Here is a 15,430-nt window from a genome sequence, read left to right as displayed (position 1 = left end):
ATGATGACAGTTGATTCAGCTGGAAGGGAAGCCTCATACGATCTTGCTTCCTCCTAAAGATTTGGAAGGTACTGGCAGATCTGGATAGAAATGCTGGCATGCCTGGGTCAATGCCTCTACATGAAGGTTCCATATAAACCCTTTGACCTGGGTTTAAAGCTTTATTTGACTTATATTCATCCTAGGTCTAAGAAAGTCCCATTCCAAGGCCTGAGGTCATGATGCCTCAGGACCATGATGATGGCTTATTTATTTATTTATTTATTCATTTATATATATATATATATATATATATATATATATATATATATATGTGTGTGTGTGTTTATGTTGTATGCATTAGTGCATGCATGAGTGTGTGTGTGTGTGTGTGTGTGTGTGTGTGTACATGTATGTACCCATGGAGTTAAAAAGCTAGGTTGTTTCTGAGGGGGAATTAGCAGGAGAAATTTAACTTGGTTTTGATTCCTAAAAATTTAATTGATCTGTATTCCTGTCTGCCACTCATTGTTATTGTTTGTTGGTGCTGATCGTTCAGAGCTGGGCTTATAGATATTCCCCAGCCACCTGATGTTGGTGTCGGCAGTCCTATGGCACTTTAAAAGAAAGTCCACTTCTGTTGCATGTCACTACGAGGACATTGCCATTACAACCTTGTGCCTCTCACTCTTCTGTTTTTAAAAAATGTTACTAGGTGCTAGATTAGAGAATTTTGTATTACCTTGTGTTTTAGAGAGAGGGTATGATGTATAATTACGTTAAGAAGAGACTGGACATGATGGCTCACTCCTGTAATCTGAGTACTCAAGAGATAGAGACAGGACAATTGCAGTAAATTTGAGGCCAGCCTTGTCTACATAGTGAATTCTATGCCAGACAATGTTACATAGAGAAAGCTTTCTATTAAAACACACAGAGAAGCATCGAGCATTGACATTGTTTTGAAGTAGGCACATGTTTACCTGGCGAGGAAAGGGCCCCACTGGCTTGTTTCTTTCATGCTTGACATCTTGCAGCTAGCTGTAATGGGATAGCAGGAAGAATGGAGTGATTATGTCTGACAAGCCGTGTGTAAACATTCCATTTCTGTGTAAGCAGAAATAACCAGGCGGGAAGAAAGGATTTGCGCAGGTGTTAGAGCACAAAGCCTTTGCTGGCACCGGGCACCAGAATAGAAGCTGACCTCAGCAGCTTCTCATCCCCTTCTGCAGAATCAGGGGTCACGGACGTGACATCCTTTTAGCAAACATTTACTACCAGGGACTGGTATTCCTAGAAGTCCACATACACCGAGGGCAGGCAACTGTTAGAACCAAGGAAACCCAGAGGTGTCCTAAGCAATGGGTCCGGAACAGTGGAATGTAACTTAGAGACTGGTTTCAACATTGATTCACTCATTCACTTCATTCATTCTTCAATCACAGGATCTCACAGTGCAGCCCATAATGTTCTTATGACCCTCCTTCCCTGAGTACTGGGATTACAGGCAGATTCTTTGTCTCTGTCTCTCTCTGTCTCTCTGTCTCTGTCTCTCAAGTTAATATAGTTGGTGTATTAATTTTTTTCAATAAAAATATTTGTGTTATGTGTGTATCTTAATGTGTATAATTATGTATGTGTTATACACACATTATATACATATAATGTATGTATGTATATAATACACTTGAACCTAGAGCTCACTTATACAGGTAGTGTGGCTAGCCACTTATTATATATATTATATATATTATATATATATATTATACATATACATAGACATAATATATATGTATATTATATATATAATATATATGTATATTATATATATATATATATATATATATATATATATATATATATATATAATATGTTCCGTGTGTATGCATTGCCTGTGTGGGTCAGAAGAGTGCATCAGATCGCCCTGGAACTGTAGTTACAGGCAGTTGTGAGCTACCCAGTGTAAGTGCTGAGATGGCTCAATGGTTAAGAGCACTTGCTGTTCTTCCAGAGACATTAAAACTTATTCACACTTGGGTCACCCAGCTAGCTTATTCACTCAGACTAAATCTAGATCTCTCTCTCTCCCCAGTTTCACTGCATTATGGTCATACTATAAATCCATTTATAACAGTATAACAGATACTATGTAACATGTTCCATGTAGCAGAATTCCTTTCAGCACTTTGTGTATTAGCTCAGTTAACTTACTTCATAGCTCTATAAAATACAGATACTACTGTAAAATTATTAATTAATTTTCTGTGTGTAGTATACATGTGTTTGCGCCTGTGTGTTGGTGTCCATGTTAGTCTGTGTGTGCGTGCATATCCAGGTGTGTATATGTGTGTTCATGTGGGGACTACAAGTTGATGTTAGGTGTCTTCCTCAGTCATTCTCAACCATCCATATAGAATCAGGGTCTCACACTTGAACCCAGAGCTCACTTTTACAGCTAGTGTGGCCAGTGACTTTGTTTTATGGATCCCCTGTCTGTCTTCTAAGCACTGGGATCACAGGTTGGCTGCTGGGCCTGCCTGCCATTTAACACCATTCTTCCTGCTTCATGGCAGATACTTTACCCACTGAGCCACCTCCCAACCCTTAATTGTTCAAAGTCACCTGTGCTCTGGCCTCAGCCTCTCAGGATTGTCAGTATGTGCCACCACACCAGCTTTATTGCTCTCAGTCACAGAGGAGGAAGCTGAGGCACAGCAAAGGTTTAGAAATTTGCTCCAGGGTCATGGAAATAGTCAACATTGAAACCTGGGATTACAGCAGGCCACTCTCTTAGATCCAGCACCCATATCAAATGGCTTACAACTACCTCTGACTCCAGCTGCAGGGGATCTGGTACGCTCTTAGCCTCCATGTGTAGCTGAATTGATGTATATATACCATTACACACACACACACACACACACACACACACAAGAACATTATAATTATTATCTTTTTTAATCCTAGGGATGGTACATTGAACAAACTGGTATGGTTATACATTAATAAAACCCTATTTACAAGCATATGAAGCCAGACACAGGGGCACAGACACACTACACTTTATATTCAGTTTATATATACTTCATATTTAGTAATGAAACCGAGGGACAAGGGGAGGCATCTAGGTTTAACCTGAGTGAATAAGGTATCAGGGTGTCCCAACTATGGACAAGTTTTAATATTGCTGGAAGAGGGGCGAGTGTTTTTAACTGCTGAGCTGTCTTGTGGGGCAGCTCACAACTTCCTGTAGTGCTTAGAAGGCAGGGAACTTGCAAGCTCAAGACCAGCCTGGGTGGCATGGCCAACCTCTATATCATAAAACTAAACACCAAACCAAATAAAGCAACGTTCCCCACCAATCCCCACAAAATAGATGGGTGGCTGCTTTGCCATATGGTTTGGCTTGCTAATCCTGTGCCAGGCTGTATGGTGTGGTGAGGACCCTTGGTAGTGATGTAGAATCCAACACTTGTCAATCAAGAATGTTGCTTCTATTTTAAAAGGGACTTGGAACCCGGTGGCCCTTCTTTGAAGCATTTCTGATGTTCCTTTTGGATAAAAGGTCCTCCTGCCTCAGATAGAAAGCCTGGTGGCTACTGTGGCTGTGTGTGCTGCTAGAGGGCTTAAAACCAGGAGGTCCTCTTCCTTCAACCGTGTGACCTTGCAGGGCCTCTCAGTAAAATATCTGTCACTGAGAATTTTCTATAGTGGTGGCCGGGCGTCTTACCACTGGCCTTGCCCCCTCACTCAGATTACATGGGGCTTGTGCAGGATGACAAAGGAGCTGGGAATTTGGGAGAGGGAAACTGCTTTCGTTTAGTTTGCTTGGAATTTAGCAGATGCCTCAGGGTACAAGACCCTATTGAGTGTTCAACCTGCTGCCTGTACTAGCATGGGTTTAGGCAATGAAGTTAAAAGGGTACCGTTTTTATTAGTATTCACTGAGAGAGGTTCAGAGTCCACCTTGGAGTGTATCACCTCTGTAAGATAATGTAGGTAGCTCTACTGAGCTGTGCGCTTTAACAATCTAGAGTTTTTAGAAAATACTGCAGAGGAGACTGTGTCCTTGGAGTCTGATAGAATGAAAGGGGCTGGTGCTTGGCTTTCAGTGGAGATCAGATAAAATTCATTAAAGTTGGCACTGTGGGGGTGCACACTAAATCAGGGAGGCAGGGGGCAGTAATGGCTTTGCTCTTCGTGATGAGGGTCCCTTGGCTAAGGGTATATGCTCCATATCCCCGGGTATCTAATAGTCAGGGTCTTACTCAATAGCTCAAATATGGGACTCAGTGATCCTCCTGCCTCAGCACCCCAAGTGTGATCATAAGTGTGAGTTATCATGACAGCTGCCCCTATTTTTATTTTTTAAGTTCACAGGGAAATTCTTCTCATTCCAGGTCAAAACCCGTGTCTTCACAGAAAATTTCAACTTAGGGTTTGCCTTAGTATCTTTGTTAATTTTGTTTGATTGAACAAGAGTGAGGAAGTGGACCTTCTTACTCCTTGGGCCTAAAGAGTTACGTGAGAAGTTTCTGTTCACTCAGTGTGTGCTAGGTGCTCGAGTGACCCTGCCCACCTTGCCACGGTGGTCCAGTGGGTGGCTGTTCTTTCTTGAGGAGCCTCATTTCCTCACGTCTGCTTCTCCCCTTGCTGGAGGGGTCAGCTTTGTGGAAGAAAGCGAAAGAACCAGACTTGGCAATCCACATTTTTCTGAGACGCAAATCCAAGCGTGTATGTTGACCTGGGTTTCAAAGAAGAGTCTCAGAGTCTCAGCGCTGATCCTGGAGATGCCCTCAGGAAATGAGGAGGCCATGGGCAGTGAGGAGGCTTTGGTTTGAAAACGAAGAATCCCTTATAGGCTCATGTGGTTGAACAGTTGGTCCCCAGCTGGGGGTGCCATTAGAGAAGGTTGTGGAACTTTTAGGAGATGGAGCCTCACTGTGTGAGTTACTGCAAGAGGCCTGCCCTCCTTTCTGGTGGCTCAGCTTCCTATGTCACCTCATATTCCTCCCACAGTGCCCTCCCTGCCTCAACAGATTGTAACTCCTTGAACCGTAAACCCAACTAGTCCTCCTCCCTTGGGTTTTCTTGTGAGGTCTATGGTTACACCAAGGTGACTCTAACATGTCTCGCGGTGAGCATGATGCTGGCTGTTCCCGTGTAGGTGAAGTCCATATCAGTGCCTATAAATCCTCTGGGACAACATCCTGGAGCAGTGTGGAGACTGCTTGGATGGGGACTCCTGGGTGGCTGGAGCCTCATTGATTGACGCAGGTTTTGCTGATGAAGGAAGAGGCACATTCAGAATGGTAGGGCGTTCAGTCTTGTCCAGATATGAGGACCCTCTGTGCCCTTAGACCACCAGTTCTGGGAAAGAGCGGGCCGATGCCGAAAGATCTGTTATACTTCACGTCTACTCTGTTACAAACTTTCTTAGAACTGCCATATGACTCTAGAGACCAGAGCTGGCTCCCGGAAGGTGAGACCAGCCAGCACAAAAATACCAATGTCTCGGCTTTCTCATGGATGAGAGCCTCTTCTCAAACAACTTACTTTAAACTGTGTCTAACTTCAAAAGGATGCTGTGTACTTATAGAGCTTGGCCACAGGCATGTTCAGATAGAAAACTCAGCATACAGGGCCACGGACTGTGAACCTGATTATTCCAGGGTGAAGGCAGAATAATCATTAGATATTAATATGTCTTCCCTATATCCAAGAAATGGCTCTTACTCAAAGAGGAATGTGTGGTTTTGTTTTGTTTTTCTTTTTCCATCTCTTTTTGTTTAATACTATTTACTAATGTACTAATACTAATTGATACCTATCCTGTGACCTCCAGAAATACCTTGTGATGGCACTTGTGGAAGGGGATGGCACTTGCTCCAGGACAGGACTCACTGGTCTGCTGACCTGGGTGGCTGGTGGAGGGAGGGGTTTATCCCCAAGGCCTCAGGGTCAGAAGGCTCCAAATGCAATCTGCGGCCCTGGCTCAGTTGCTTAAGTATGTGTTTTGAGATTAGTTTTTAAGACTTATTAATTAGGTGCACACAGGGGACCTTGTAAGTGCTTAATTACCCATGCGCTCCTTGTATAATGATGTCCAAAGGCATCTCTTCATTTTCCTTCCTAGTTTGTTTGCATTGCTGGGTTTCAAACCCTAGTTTGTTTGCATTGCCTTTGGACATCTCTTCATTTTCCTTCCTAGTTTGTTTGCATTGCTCTGTGACTGTGCCGTATGTGCAAACCTCTCCTGGAATGTAGTATTTCTTCTCTGATTTCTGTCTTTTGTTTTTCCCCAGGATTTATAGCCATCAAAGAGGTGGGAAGGAAAGGGCTGAATCAAGAGTTAGACAGTAGAGGAAAGAGGAGGTTGGAGCAAGATGCGAAGAGACCTGGTGGGAATAGTAGCAGCATTAGCAGAGAGGGAGTCTGAGGGGGAGAACAGAGAGAGACCAAGGCTGAGAGGTCTACATCGTCTTGACCCAAGAAGGCAGGGGCATGCAGGGACAGTGAGAGAGATCTAGCCATGACCAGATTCTGAAATGGCATCAGGAAGGTAGTCTGACTCACCGATAGAAACTCCACCTTTTCTTAGGTCATGGTCATCCCTCTGACTGCTGATGTGCATCCATTTGCTTCATAAGGCTTTCATGTTCTGTGACTTGTTTGTGGTTCCACATGTGCCATTTCCAGAGGAACCTGACTCATAAAGGAAAGATTAGAATCTGGAGTGAGGAACACTCCCATGCGTAGCTACAGCATCTGGGTCAGCACTCTAGCTCCATGCTGTCGAGGTTGCTGTGTAACAGTAGAAAATATGGTGGGGCCGAGCTGCTCATCACACATCAGCCGGGAAGCAGACTGGGAGAGGGGGGAGCCCACACCCAGATCACATGAAAGCCCCCGTTCCTGCTGTGCAAGGTGCATAACCTCTGTCTGCTCCAACTTCTTGCACTTAAAATGGGAGTAAAGATGGCATTTCTCCCGTACACATTAGACTGCTCAGCGTGCCTAGCAGGAATTGAGTCATCGAAGGATCCAGGTATTGGTCCCTTGGTTCTCTCCGTTTTCCATGCTCCCTACCTCCCAGCAAGTGGTCACAGCCATACTCCACCGCGCACTTCCTGCTATGCTGTTTCTCACCGTAGGCTCTGAGACTGTGAGCTCAAGTGGTCATGGATTGACCTCTTGAGCCACCAGCCGAAAGACATGTCTTCTCCTCGTAGGTGTTTCAGGCTCTCTGCATCCTGCGCTCGTTGTCATGACTCACCACCCTTGCCTGCACTTGACATTTCTTATGTTTATTGCTTTGCTTCTTTGTGTGGCCTCCAAGGACTGTGATTGACCCAGCATATAAAATCTTCCAATGTAAACAACTTCTGTTGCCTCCAGCCTCAGGACTTACTAGACTCGTATAGAGCAGACCCACTTCTAAAGTCAGGCAGTGAAGATTTTAGGCACGAGTAGATCCTGGTGCAGCTCCCTTCCCTTTCCCTTATTACTGGCGATTGACCTAGGCCCTTGTTCATGCTGAGCCAGTCATTAAACTATATCACCTCCACGTTCTGATCTGTAGTTTCTAAGATCCTATTCAAACTTAGGATTCCTAGATTAGGATGTAGGTCTCATTTGATAAACTAGGGATTTAGTAACTAGGATGTTCTTTGGAAGATGAAGGAAGGTGACTCCTGTTATTGCTTGCAGAGCTCTGGCCTCTCCCTTCTTTCCTTCAGAAGCTCATGAGGCCCATGGGGATCTCTACTGTGCATAGAGATCCAGTTGATAATGGACGGGTAGCCTGCTCAAAGCCAGGCATCAGCTACTTTGTATTCAAGAGGGGTCCTCTGCATGGTGAGAGAGGCTTATAGGCCATAGGATCCTATAGTGTACAGATTATCACTAGCTGGTTATCAGAAAGGAAGTTCAAAATTATATCCTGTCCAAAGAGGCAAAGTTGGAGAAGACCTCTTGGAAACTAGTCTGATTGTTCTGCCTGTGTGTTACATAAGTGTTATTGGTCTGTGCCCTGTGGTGGAAAGCAGGAGGGCACACATGGGTGCTGACATTGGGGAAGTGCAAATGAGAAGGCACCTGGCCCTTCACTGTGTGCTGTTGATGTAGAGAACCACCTTTCAGTGCGTGCTCACTCAATGATCTAGCCTTGGGACCAACTGCTCATCAGAAAGTTCATGGGTTACTGTTTGCTGTAGCCTCTGCATAGGCACACCTGGACTGGAACTAATTCTCTAGGCCCAAGAAGCTGTCCCGGGTCACTTAGGACAAGAGCCAAGTCACATCACCACATGGAATAACAGGAAACTTTTAGGGTATTAGAGTCTTTGAAGTTAGGCAGCAAGACTAAAACCCTCCAGGCCCATTTGTCATCCTGATGCCAACATCCGCTTTTGTGTTCCAGGTGCTCACGTCATGCCGAGCCTTCCTCCTGTCAGCACGCATCCCCACCAAGGTAAGCAGTGGTGAGCTCTCCTTCTGAGATGCATTGACCGGCACACGCCGTGTATGTCCATGTGCAGACTCTCGCACATATCCACAGATACTCAGATGAAGGGGTGTCCAGTGTTTGACATGTTGATATGATGCTGTTATCACCGTATATGTTAAGTCGCCTGCATGGCTGTTCTGGAATGCATGCTACCTGCCAGTTGGACAAGCTTGCTCTAAAATCCATGCCTTCACAGATCCGTTCCACAGCATTTAGGCTGATATGTCAGGGTTGTCTTTGCACACATGTTTTGTTTTATTCCTGTTCAGAATGTCCCCGGAGCTTGTCCTGAAGGATGCTTTTCATCTCCTTTCAACTCTCTGTGTAGAGGCATCCCGAGAACTGTGGTGAAGTGTGTCCTGTTCTGTCCCCAGGCTCTTTGACCCAATTATTTCTCCCTCACTTGTGCTGTGCCAACTTCCTTTCATATTTGCTTCAGTCCAGCAGTAACAGCTTTTTTCAATCAGGGTTTGACATGTGGGGAATAATCTTCATGATTCGAAAGGGTGCACTGCAAGCTTGTGAGCTGTGTCCCTGTCCCAGCCTACCTGTGAAAAAGGACACTTCAAGCCCTCCTCCTATCCCCTTTCCAAACTCTCTCTCCTTCCCACCTTCCCCTCCTCCCCTTGCAGCCCCTCCCCTCTGTCTCCTCCACTCCTCCTTCTCTTCCACTCCCCTCCTGTCTCCTTGCCTTCCCTCCCTTTCCATTTCTTACCTCCTCTCTTCTTTCCTCCCATTCTCCTCCTCTTTCCCCACTCCTCCCTTCCCCTTCCCTGTCTTTTTTCTACCTTCCCCCCTCCTTCCTTTCCTTCTCCCTTCCTTCCCCTTCCTCCCATTCTCTTATGTCTTCCCTTCTTTCTTTCCCATCCTCCCCTTACCCTCCATTTTCCTTTCCTCTCTGTTCCCTTTCCTCAGGCCCCTTGCTCCCTATGCAGAGCTTCCCCACCCCAACTTAAACTCACAACAACCCTCCTTTCTCAGGTATGAGTTGCAAACTCAGCTCCAAGTTTTAACTCTTACTAGTTTCACTAAGGAAAGATATTTACTTTAGGTTCCAACCCTTCGTGTAAATTGACACATTTCCTGTCTTATAAACTAATCAGTTACTACGGTAACAAGGTTGGACTAAACTCTCTAAAAATACCAAAGGTAGAGCTGGTGTTAGTATTGCACTCCAGTAAAATGAGACAGAGGGATCATGGATTCTAGGCCAGGCTGGGCTTACTAGTGAGCCTTAAAACAGGAAATGGGCAGGGGCGATGGTGGAAGGCAGTATGTAACAAAGCTAATGCTATATTATTGCAGATGAAGATATATGGGCTTGAAAAATAATTCCTTGCCCTAATGAAAGGAAAGCTCCAAAGCTGAGTGTAGTGATTCTTGCATGTGATTCTAATACTAGGGTGGTAGAGGCAGGAGGTTCAAGGATTGAAAGTCATCCTCAGCTATGTAATGAATTCCAGGCTAACCTGGGCTACCTGGCGGGTTTAAGGCCAGTCTAGGCAATATGAGAGATAGTATTTGGGAAAGGAAAGGAGAAGACTCCTGGGTAATATCTGGGTAAGCACGTGAGATACCTCACACGTGTGGACATGTATGTACACACTTGAGTCAGATCAGTCACAAAGAAATAGCTAGGCAGGGTGACACACCGGGGGACAGCTATGAATTCAAGGTACTCCTGGGCTGTACAGTGAAGTACCAGCCAGTTTCAAAAGGAATGGGAGAAGAAGGGTGGGCAGGGGAAATGGAGTTTACGTGGTGCCTGGGGTTGAACCCAGTGCCTCATGCACGTTAGGCAAGCGTTCTGCCAACTGAGTCCCATGCCCAGCCCTACCTTAAGTCTTCCTTTATTGAATGTTGGTCTCTTCTTGGTTCATCGAACTTGAGGTTGCTCTTCAAGGACCGCCCGCAGTCTCACAGGCTTCCCTGGTTCTGTAAAGGCCCTTGTTAAGGCACAGTGCAAGCACATAAATTGGGGTCCAGTCTCGCAAGACAAATTCACAGAAGTTCAGGTTTCCAGCTAGTAACCGACGTCAGTGCAGTGCTCGTGGCTATATATCCCACCCTGTGTCTGCTGGATTCCTTGACAGCTTAGGGTCTGTGGTCCCGCTCTTTTGTAGCAGTTATATCAGGCCCTTAAATGGAGAGGTGGTTTCCATAGCAACAGATACTTAGTAAACAAGGAGGGAGATGTCAGAGGCTAATGAGAGTGAATTACTGAGAAAATCGACACCTTGAGGACCACACCACTGTTACTCTACACAGGAGTGTGAAGCACAATTTTGAAATGTCTGTCCTCAGCTACAAAACAGGTGCTTCAAATGCTTTATTTTATTTTGAGACAGGGTCTCCTGTAGCCCAGGCAGGTCTCTGGACTCCTCCTCCTTCTGCCTCTACCTCCCAAATGCTGTGATGACAGGCATGTAACAGCACACCTGGTTGATGTGGCACTGGGAATCAAACCCAGTGTTTTGTGCATGTTAGATAAGCGCTCTTCCAACTGAGCCGTATCCTCCAGCCCAGGTACTCCATTTCAAAAGGCACTAGCTCATCTGTAAGTAGGGCTTGACTCAAAGAAAAGCTTTACCACTGCAAAAAGGAGTGGAATGTCAAGGTGCATTTATATATGTTTATATATTCTAAGAATACGGGTAGGCAAGTATACCTTTTTTTTTTTAGGACAAGTTTTCTGCTATACTTTAAAGAATTTGACCCAGATGTAGATCTTGGTAACATTAGGTAGAAATGTTGCTGTAATTGAATATGTCAAAATATGGGCCCTCAAGTGTGCATGTAGCTCATAGAAGACACATCTTATTCCCCTTCGAGTTTCCAGTGTGGCACACAGTAGGCTGTTCAGAAGTGTTGACTAGGTGAATATGAATGAGTGAGTTCATTTATTCATTCTTATATACCACCCTCCCTGATAAAGTCTTGCTATATAGTTCAACTGGCCCTGAACTCATGGTAATCCCCCTGCCACAGCCTCCTGAGTTCTGGGATTACAGACATCAGCCACCACACCAAGTTCTATGATTCTGTCTCCAGATATCACTGTGCCTCCTGGTGTTTAAATTTGATATCTTCTGCTTTAATATTTTGTCCTCCTTGTGTGTCTCAGTCCCACATGACAGCAGAGAACAGAGTCCAGTCCCTGTGGGTCAACTGCACTTGTTCCTTAAGCATGACAGCTGGCCCTCTGTGGCCACTGGTTTCACATCTGTGGATTCCATTTCTTTTTTTGTTTGTTTGTTTTTCGAGATAGGGTTTCTCTGTGTATCTCTGGCTGTCCTGGAACTCACTCTGTAGACCAGGCTGGCCTTGAACTCAGAAATCCGCCTGTCTCTGCCTCCCAAGTGCTGGAATCAAAGACGTGCGCCACCACGCCTGACTTCTGTGGATTCCATGTCTATGGATCCCAAATGTGTGAAACCATGGTGCTTGCTTACAGACACGTTCTCTTCATTCTTCCCCAGGCAGCAAGACCTGATGATTACTCCGCACTGCCTTGCGTTAGGCAGTATAGGAGCTGCCAAGATGACTTTAAGCATTTAGGAGGACTATATAACATGCACAGGTGCCCTGCTATAAGAGACTTGAACATCTACAGACGGTGGTGTCTCTGGGCATTCCTAGAATCCCCGCAGTGGTACCAAAGAATACTTTTGTGTCTCATGGAGTAGTGGGAGCTAGGGCTCATGCACATTCCAGTCATCTTCTGCCATCTTCCAGTCTCGTATCGTGTGATTATTTTGTGTAATGAGATGACAGTCTGCAAAACTAGAAAGGTTAGTGATCATAGATAGATCAGAAAACATACTACCATCTGGAGAACGTTTAGGACAGAAAGGTGAAGACCACAGGGGAACAAATGAAGGGAGTCTTCTAAGTTGGAAAGAGGCAGCTCAATGGTTGGGTGTTTGTTTGGTTTGCACATTCTGGGTTAGGTGCCTAGCATCATAAAACAAAAATAAAAAAAACATAAAAGAAATAATTTGTGAAAACACAGAGAAAGAGTAGCTTTGTTTAACTAAGTAAATGCCATTAAACATAGTTTAAAATTCATAAATATGATAATTATCCAAATCCACCTAAAACAGGAATTTTATGGACTTTTGAGAAGAAGGTGACTTTAGTGATTAAGTGGAGTGGGGCACAAAGAGGGCCGGGCCATGGGTACAGAGGCTTTCAGAGGCAGCATTGTAGAGAAAAGGGGGGAAGATGCGTGTTTGGTTTGGTGGCTTGGTGTCCCATAGGTGTTTGTCAACGTGCACACGGTGGGGTAGAGTGCAGCCCTTTCATCTATTTTGAGCCTGGGCAAACTCTAAAAGTCAGGCATCCCGCTTCCTCTCTTCCGTTTGTGAGGCAGGTGTTACCTCTTTGGAGATAAAGCCCAGGCCTGTTATGGTGGACAGAGGTTACCAAGCAGCTTGTCCTCAGAAGGTGCACAAGCCTCACTTAGCCTTGGGGTAGCTCTGATTATGACATGTTTTGAACCTCTAATGATATGTTCCGAAGCCCTCATTACAGGCCTCTGCTTCCCTTTTCCCTCCCTCATTACAGCTCGAGTTAACCTTCAGCTATCTAGAGATTCATGGAGTCATCTGCCACAAGCCAACCCAGGTGAGTGAGCCTGTCACTGTGCGGTCACATAAATGAAGTTTGTTTGTTTCCTTCCTTCCTTCCTTCCTGTCTGTCTGTCTGTCTGTCTTTCATTTTTTGAGGCATAACTGAAAAGCAAGAGGAGAGTAGCAGTTTCAGAGGGAGAGACAGCAGAGGCTGTGTGGGGTTTGGAGAGGAATGCATTCTGATGAGAAACCAAGAGACCCAATCAGCTCCCGTGCCAGCTCCTGCCTTGTCCGCTTGTCCATGCTGTATGGCAGATTAACACCAAAGCTCCCTGGCTTTTATAAAGTGTTCTGTAAAATACCCCCAACCCTAGACAAGGTTGTCCTCCAGTTCTCAGCAATCCCCCTGCCTCAGCCTCCTAAGTATGGGGAACACAGGTGTGAGCCACGTGCCTGGCTGTATGAAAATCTTTCTTGGAAGGAAACGCTCAGTGATTTCTTTTGGGCGCTTTAAAGCTGATTAAAAATAGTTCCTCTTGCAGCAGTGAAGTGCAAACTTCGATAACTTTTGGCATATGTATATCCACGAAACTCTTAGCACAGTCAGGATAATGAATATATTCATCACCTTCCGTCCCCTCCCCATCTGCGGTTGCTTGCAGGCACCTGCTTTCTGCCGCCATAGAGCACGGGTCACACTTTGTGAGACTTCATGTGGATGGGATCATATGGTCTGCAGTTTTGCCTTCCTCATTCGGTTTAACTATTTGGAGGTGGATTTATTGAATGTCTTAGTGTGTCATTTCTTCCCTTTGCTGAGTGGCACACTGCTTCATGAATATGGCTGTCTTCCTACTCTTTTGTCTGGCTCTGGATAGTGTGCTGTTTCCAGTTTTGACTGGACCAGGTCCAGCTGCTGTCAATATCTGTGTTCAGGTCTTGGGACATGGATGTGTAGGTCCTGGCAAGCATTGTGGCTACCAGGGAATGCTCTGGGTGAGGTAAGAGTAAAACTTGATTTAGCCTGACTGAGTCAGCCGACTCCAGGCCAGACCTCTGGAGTCTGATGCCAGGTTGTTTGTTTTAGCCATATTAATGCACAGCACAATTTGGGAGAAAAGTTTTCTGATGACAATTAACTCAGTCGCATATGTACAACAAAGCTTAATACATGTTTACATTGAATCTCTTTGAAGATGAGTTCTGTTGACTCAGAAACAATGTTCAAGATAAAAGGATCTAGGGGGAATGACTACAGTAAACATGATGCCCGTGGGAGTCAAGATTGGTTTGGTCCTAAGATAATATAGAAATTGCTTAGGGTGTTGTGAAGTACGAGGGGCATCTCTCGTAAGGATGCGTTTTGAGACCTAAGAAACAGTGCTCAAGATTTATGGAGGGAAGGGGGGAGAATCTGTGAGAGTCAAACATAATATTCTGGGGATACAGTTGTAGCCGGTCCCTACAGATAGCAAAGGATCGCCAGGTTATAATACAGCCTTTCCCAGCATTCTGGATGGGAGACAGGCAGACATTTTCTTTAAAGGGACAAGCTGTGTGTTTAACTTTCTTGGCTTCTCCAGTGCTATCTCTGTGCACAAGGACCTCTTACCCTTTACACAAGTGTTTTCACTTGCCATGGGGACATGTCTTAGCAGAGCGGCAGACTCCTGTGGTAGGTATGATTAGTGTTGAGTACTGTCAACCTGCCCCCACATGTGTTACTGTTTCAGGTTACCACCAATGGTATGCCAGAGACCTACTTCTTTTGTATCCCCCCTCCCCAACATAGATAAGGTCTCTTTTATTTTAGACCTTTAACAGGTACTTAGGGTCTACCTGCCCGCTCCCTCCAAATTTCAAAACAATATTCTGGATACAAATAATTGACTTGGGCATTTTGGTCTTACATGCTGCTCACCTTACTAGGCTCACCTGGTAGGGCCAGCATTTCTTACAGATTTCATTGTTTCCTCTAGAGATGGTGTCATCATTTGTGTGAATGTGGTTAACTTTCCTTTTTCTTGTCTTTACTCCCATGGGGAGGTAGGTACTCCTGAATTGTATATGCTCCTGCACAGCTGGCTGGATATATTAAGACTTCGGTACACTGACTTCTTTCTACCTAGGGCATTTCCCAGAGTTACTTTGCAGTGAGCTACATTGTAGAAAGAGGGAATGTTTCTCTATGAAAGACCAGGCTTACTGACCATTTCCCATGAAAACAGAAAACTACATACACAATGGTTCCTGTAGTGTGTGTGTGTCAATGATTCCTGTAGTGTGTGTGTAGTGTTCTCTCTCTCTCTCTCTCTCTCTCTCTCTCTCTCTCTCTCTCTCTCTCACACACACACACACACACACACACACA

The 15,430-nt window shown here is 45.0% G+C and overlaps 1 protein-coding gene across 10 annotated transcripts in view; it reads left to right on the top strand.

Annotated features, from left to right (window-relative positions):
* Carmil1 (capping protein regulator and myosin 1 linker 1) overlaps positions 1–15,430 on the top strand; it is a 266,340-nt gene that overhangs the window by 95,327 nt on the left and 155,583 nt on the right. For 9 of the 10 annotated variants that reach the window (XM_029547512.1, XM_029547510.1, XM_029547508.1 and 6 more), the window contains exons 3-4: positions 8,402–8,452; positions 13,055–13,114. In XM_029547512.1, the coding sequence (XP_029403372.1) occupies positions 8,402–8,452; positions 13,055–13,114 (111 nt within the window). Of the gene's footprint in view, positions 1–8,400; positions 8,453–13,054; positions 13,115–15,430 lie in introns of those variants that run through there. The other variant, XM_029547515.1, reaches the window with a different exon arrangement.

This window comes from Mus pahari, chromosome 16, assembly GCF_900095145.1.
Source record: "Mus pahari chromosome 16, PAHARI_EIJ_v1.1, whole genome shotgun sequence".
Classification (NCBI taxonomy): Eukaryota; Metazoa; Chordata; class Mammalia; order Rodentia; family Muridae; genus Mus; species Mus pahari.
Note: the sequence above shows the minus strand (reverse complement) of the source record. Positions and strands in the feature narration are given on the sequence as shown.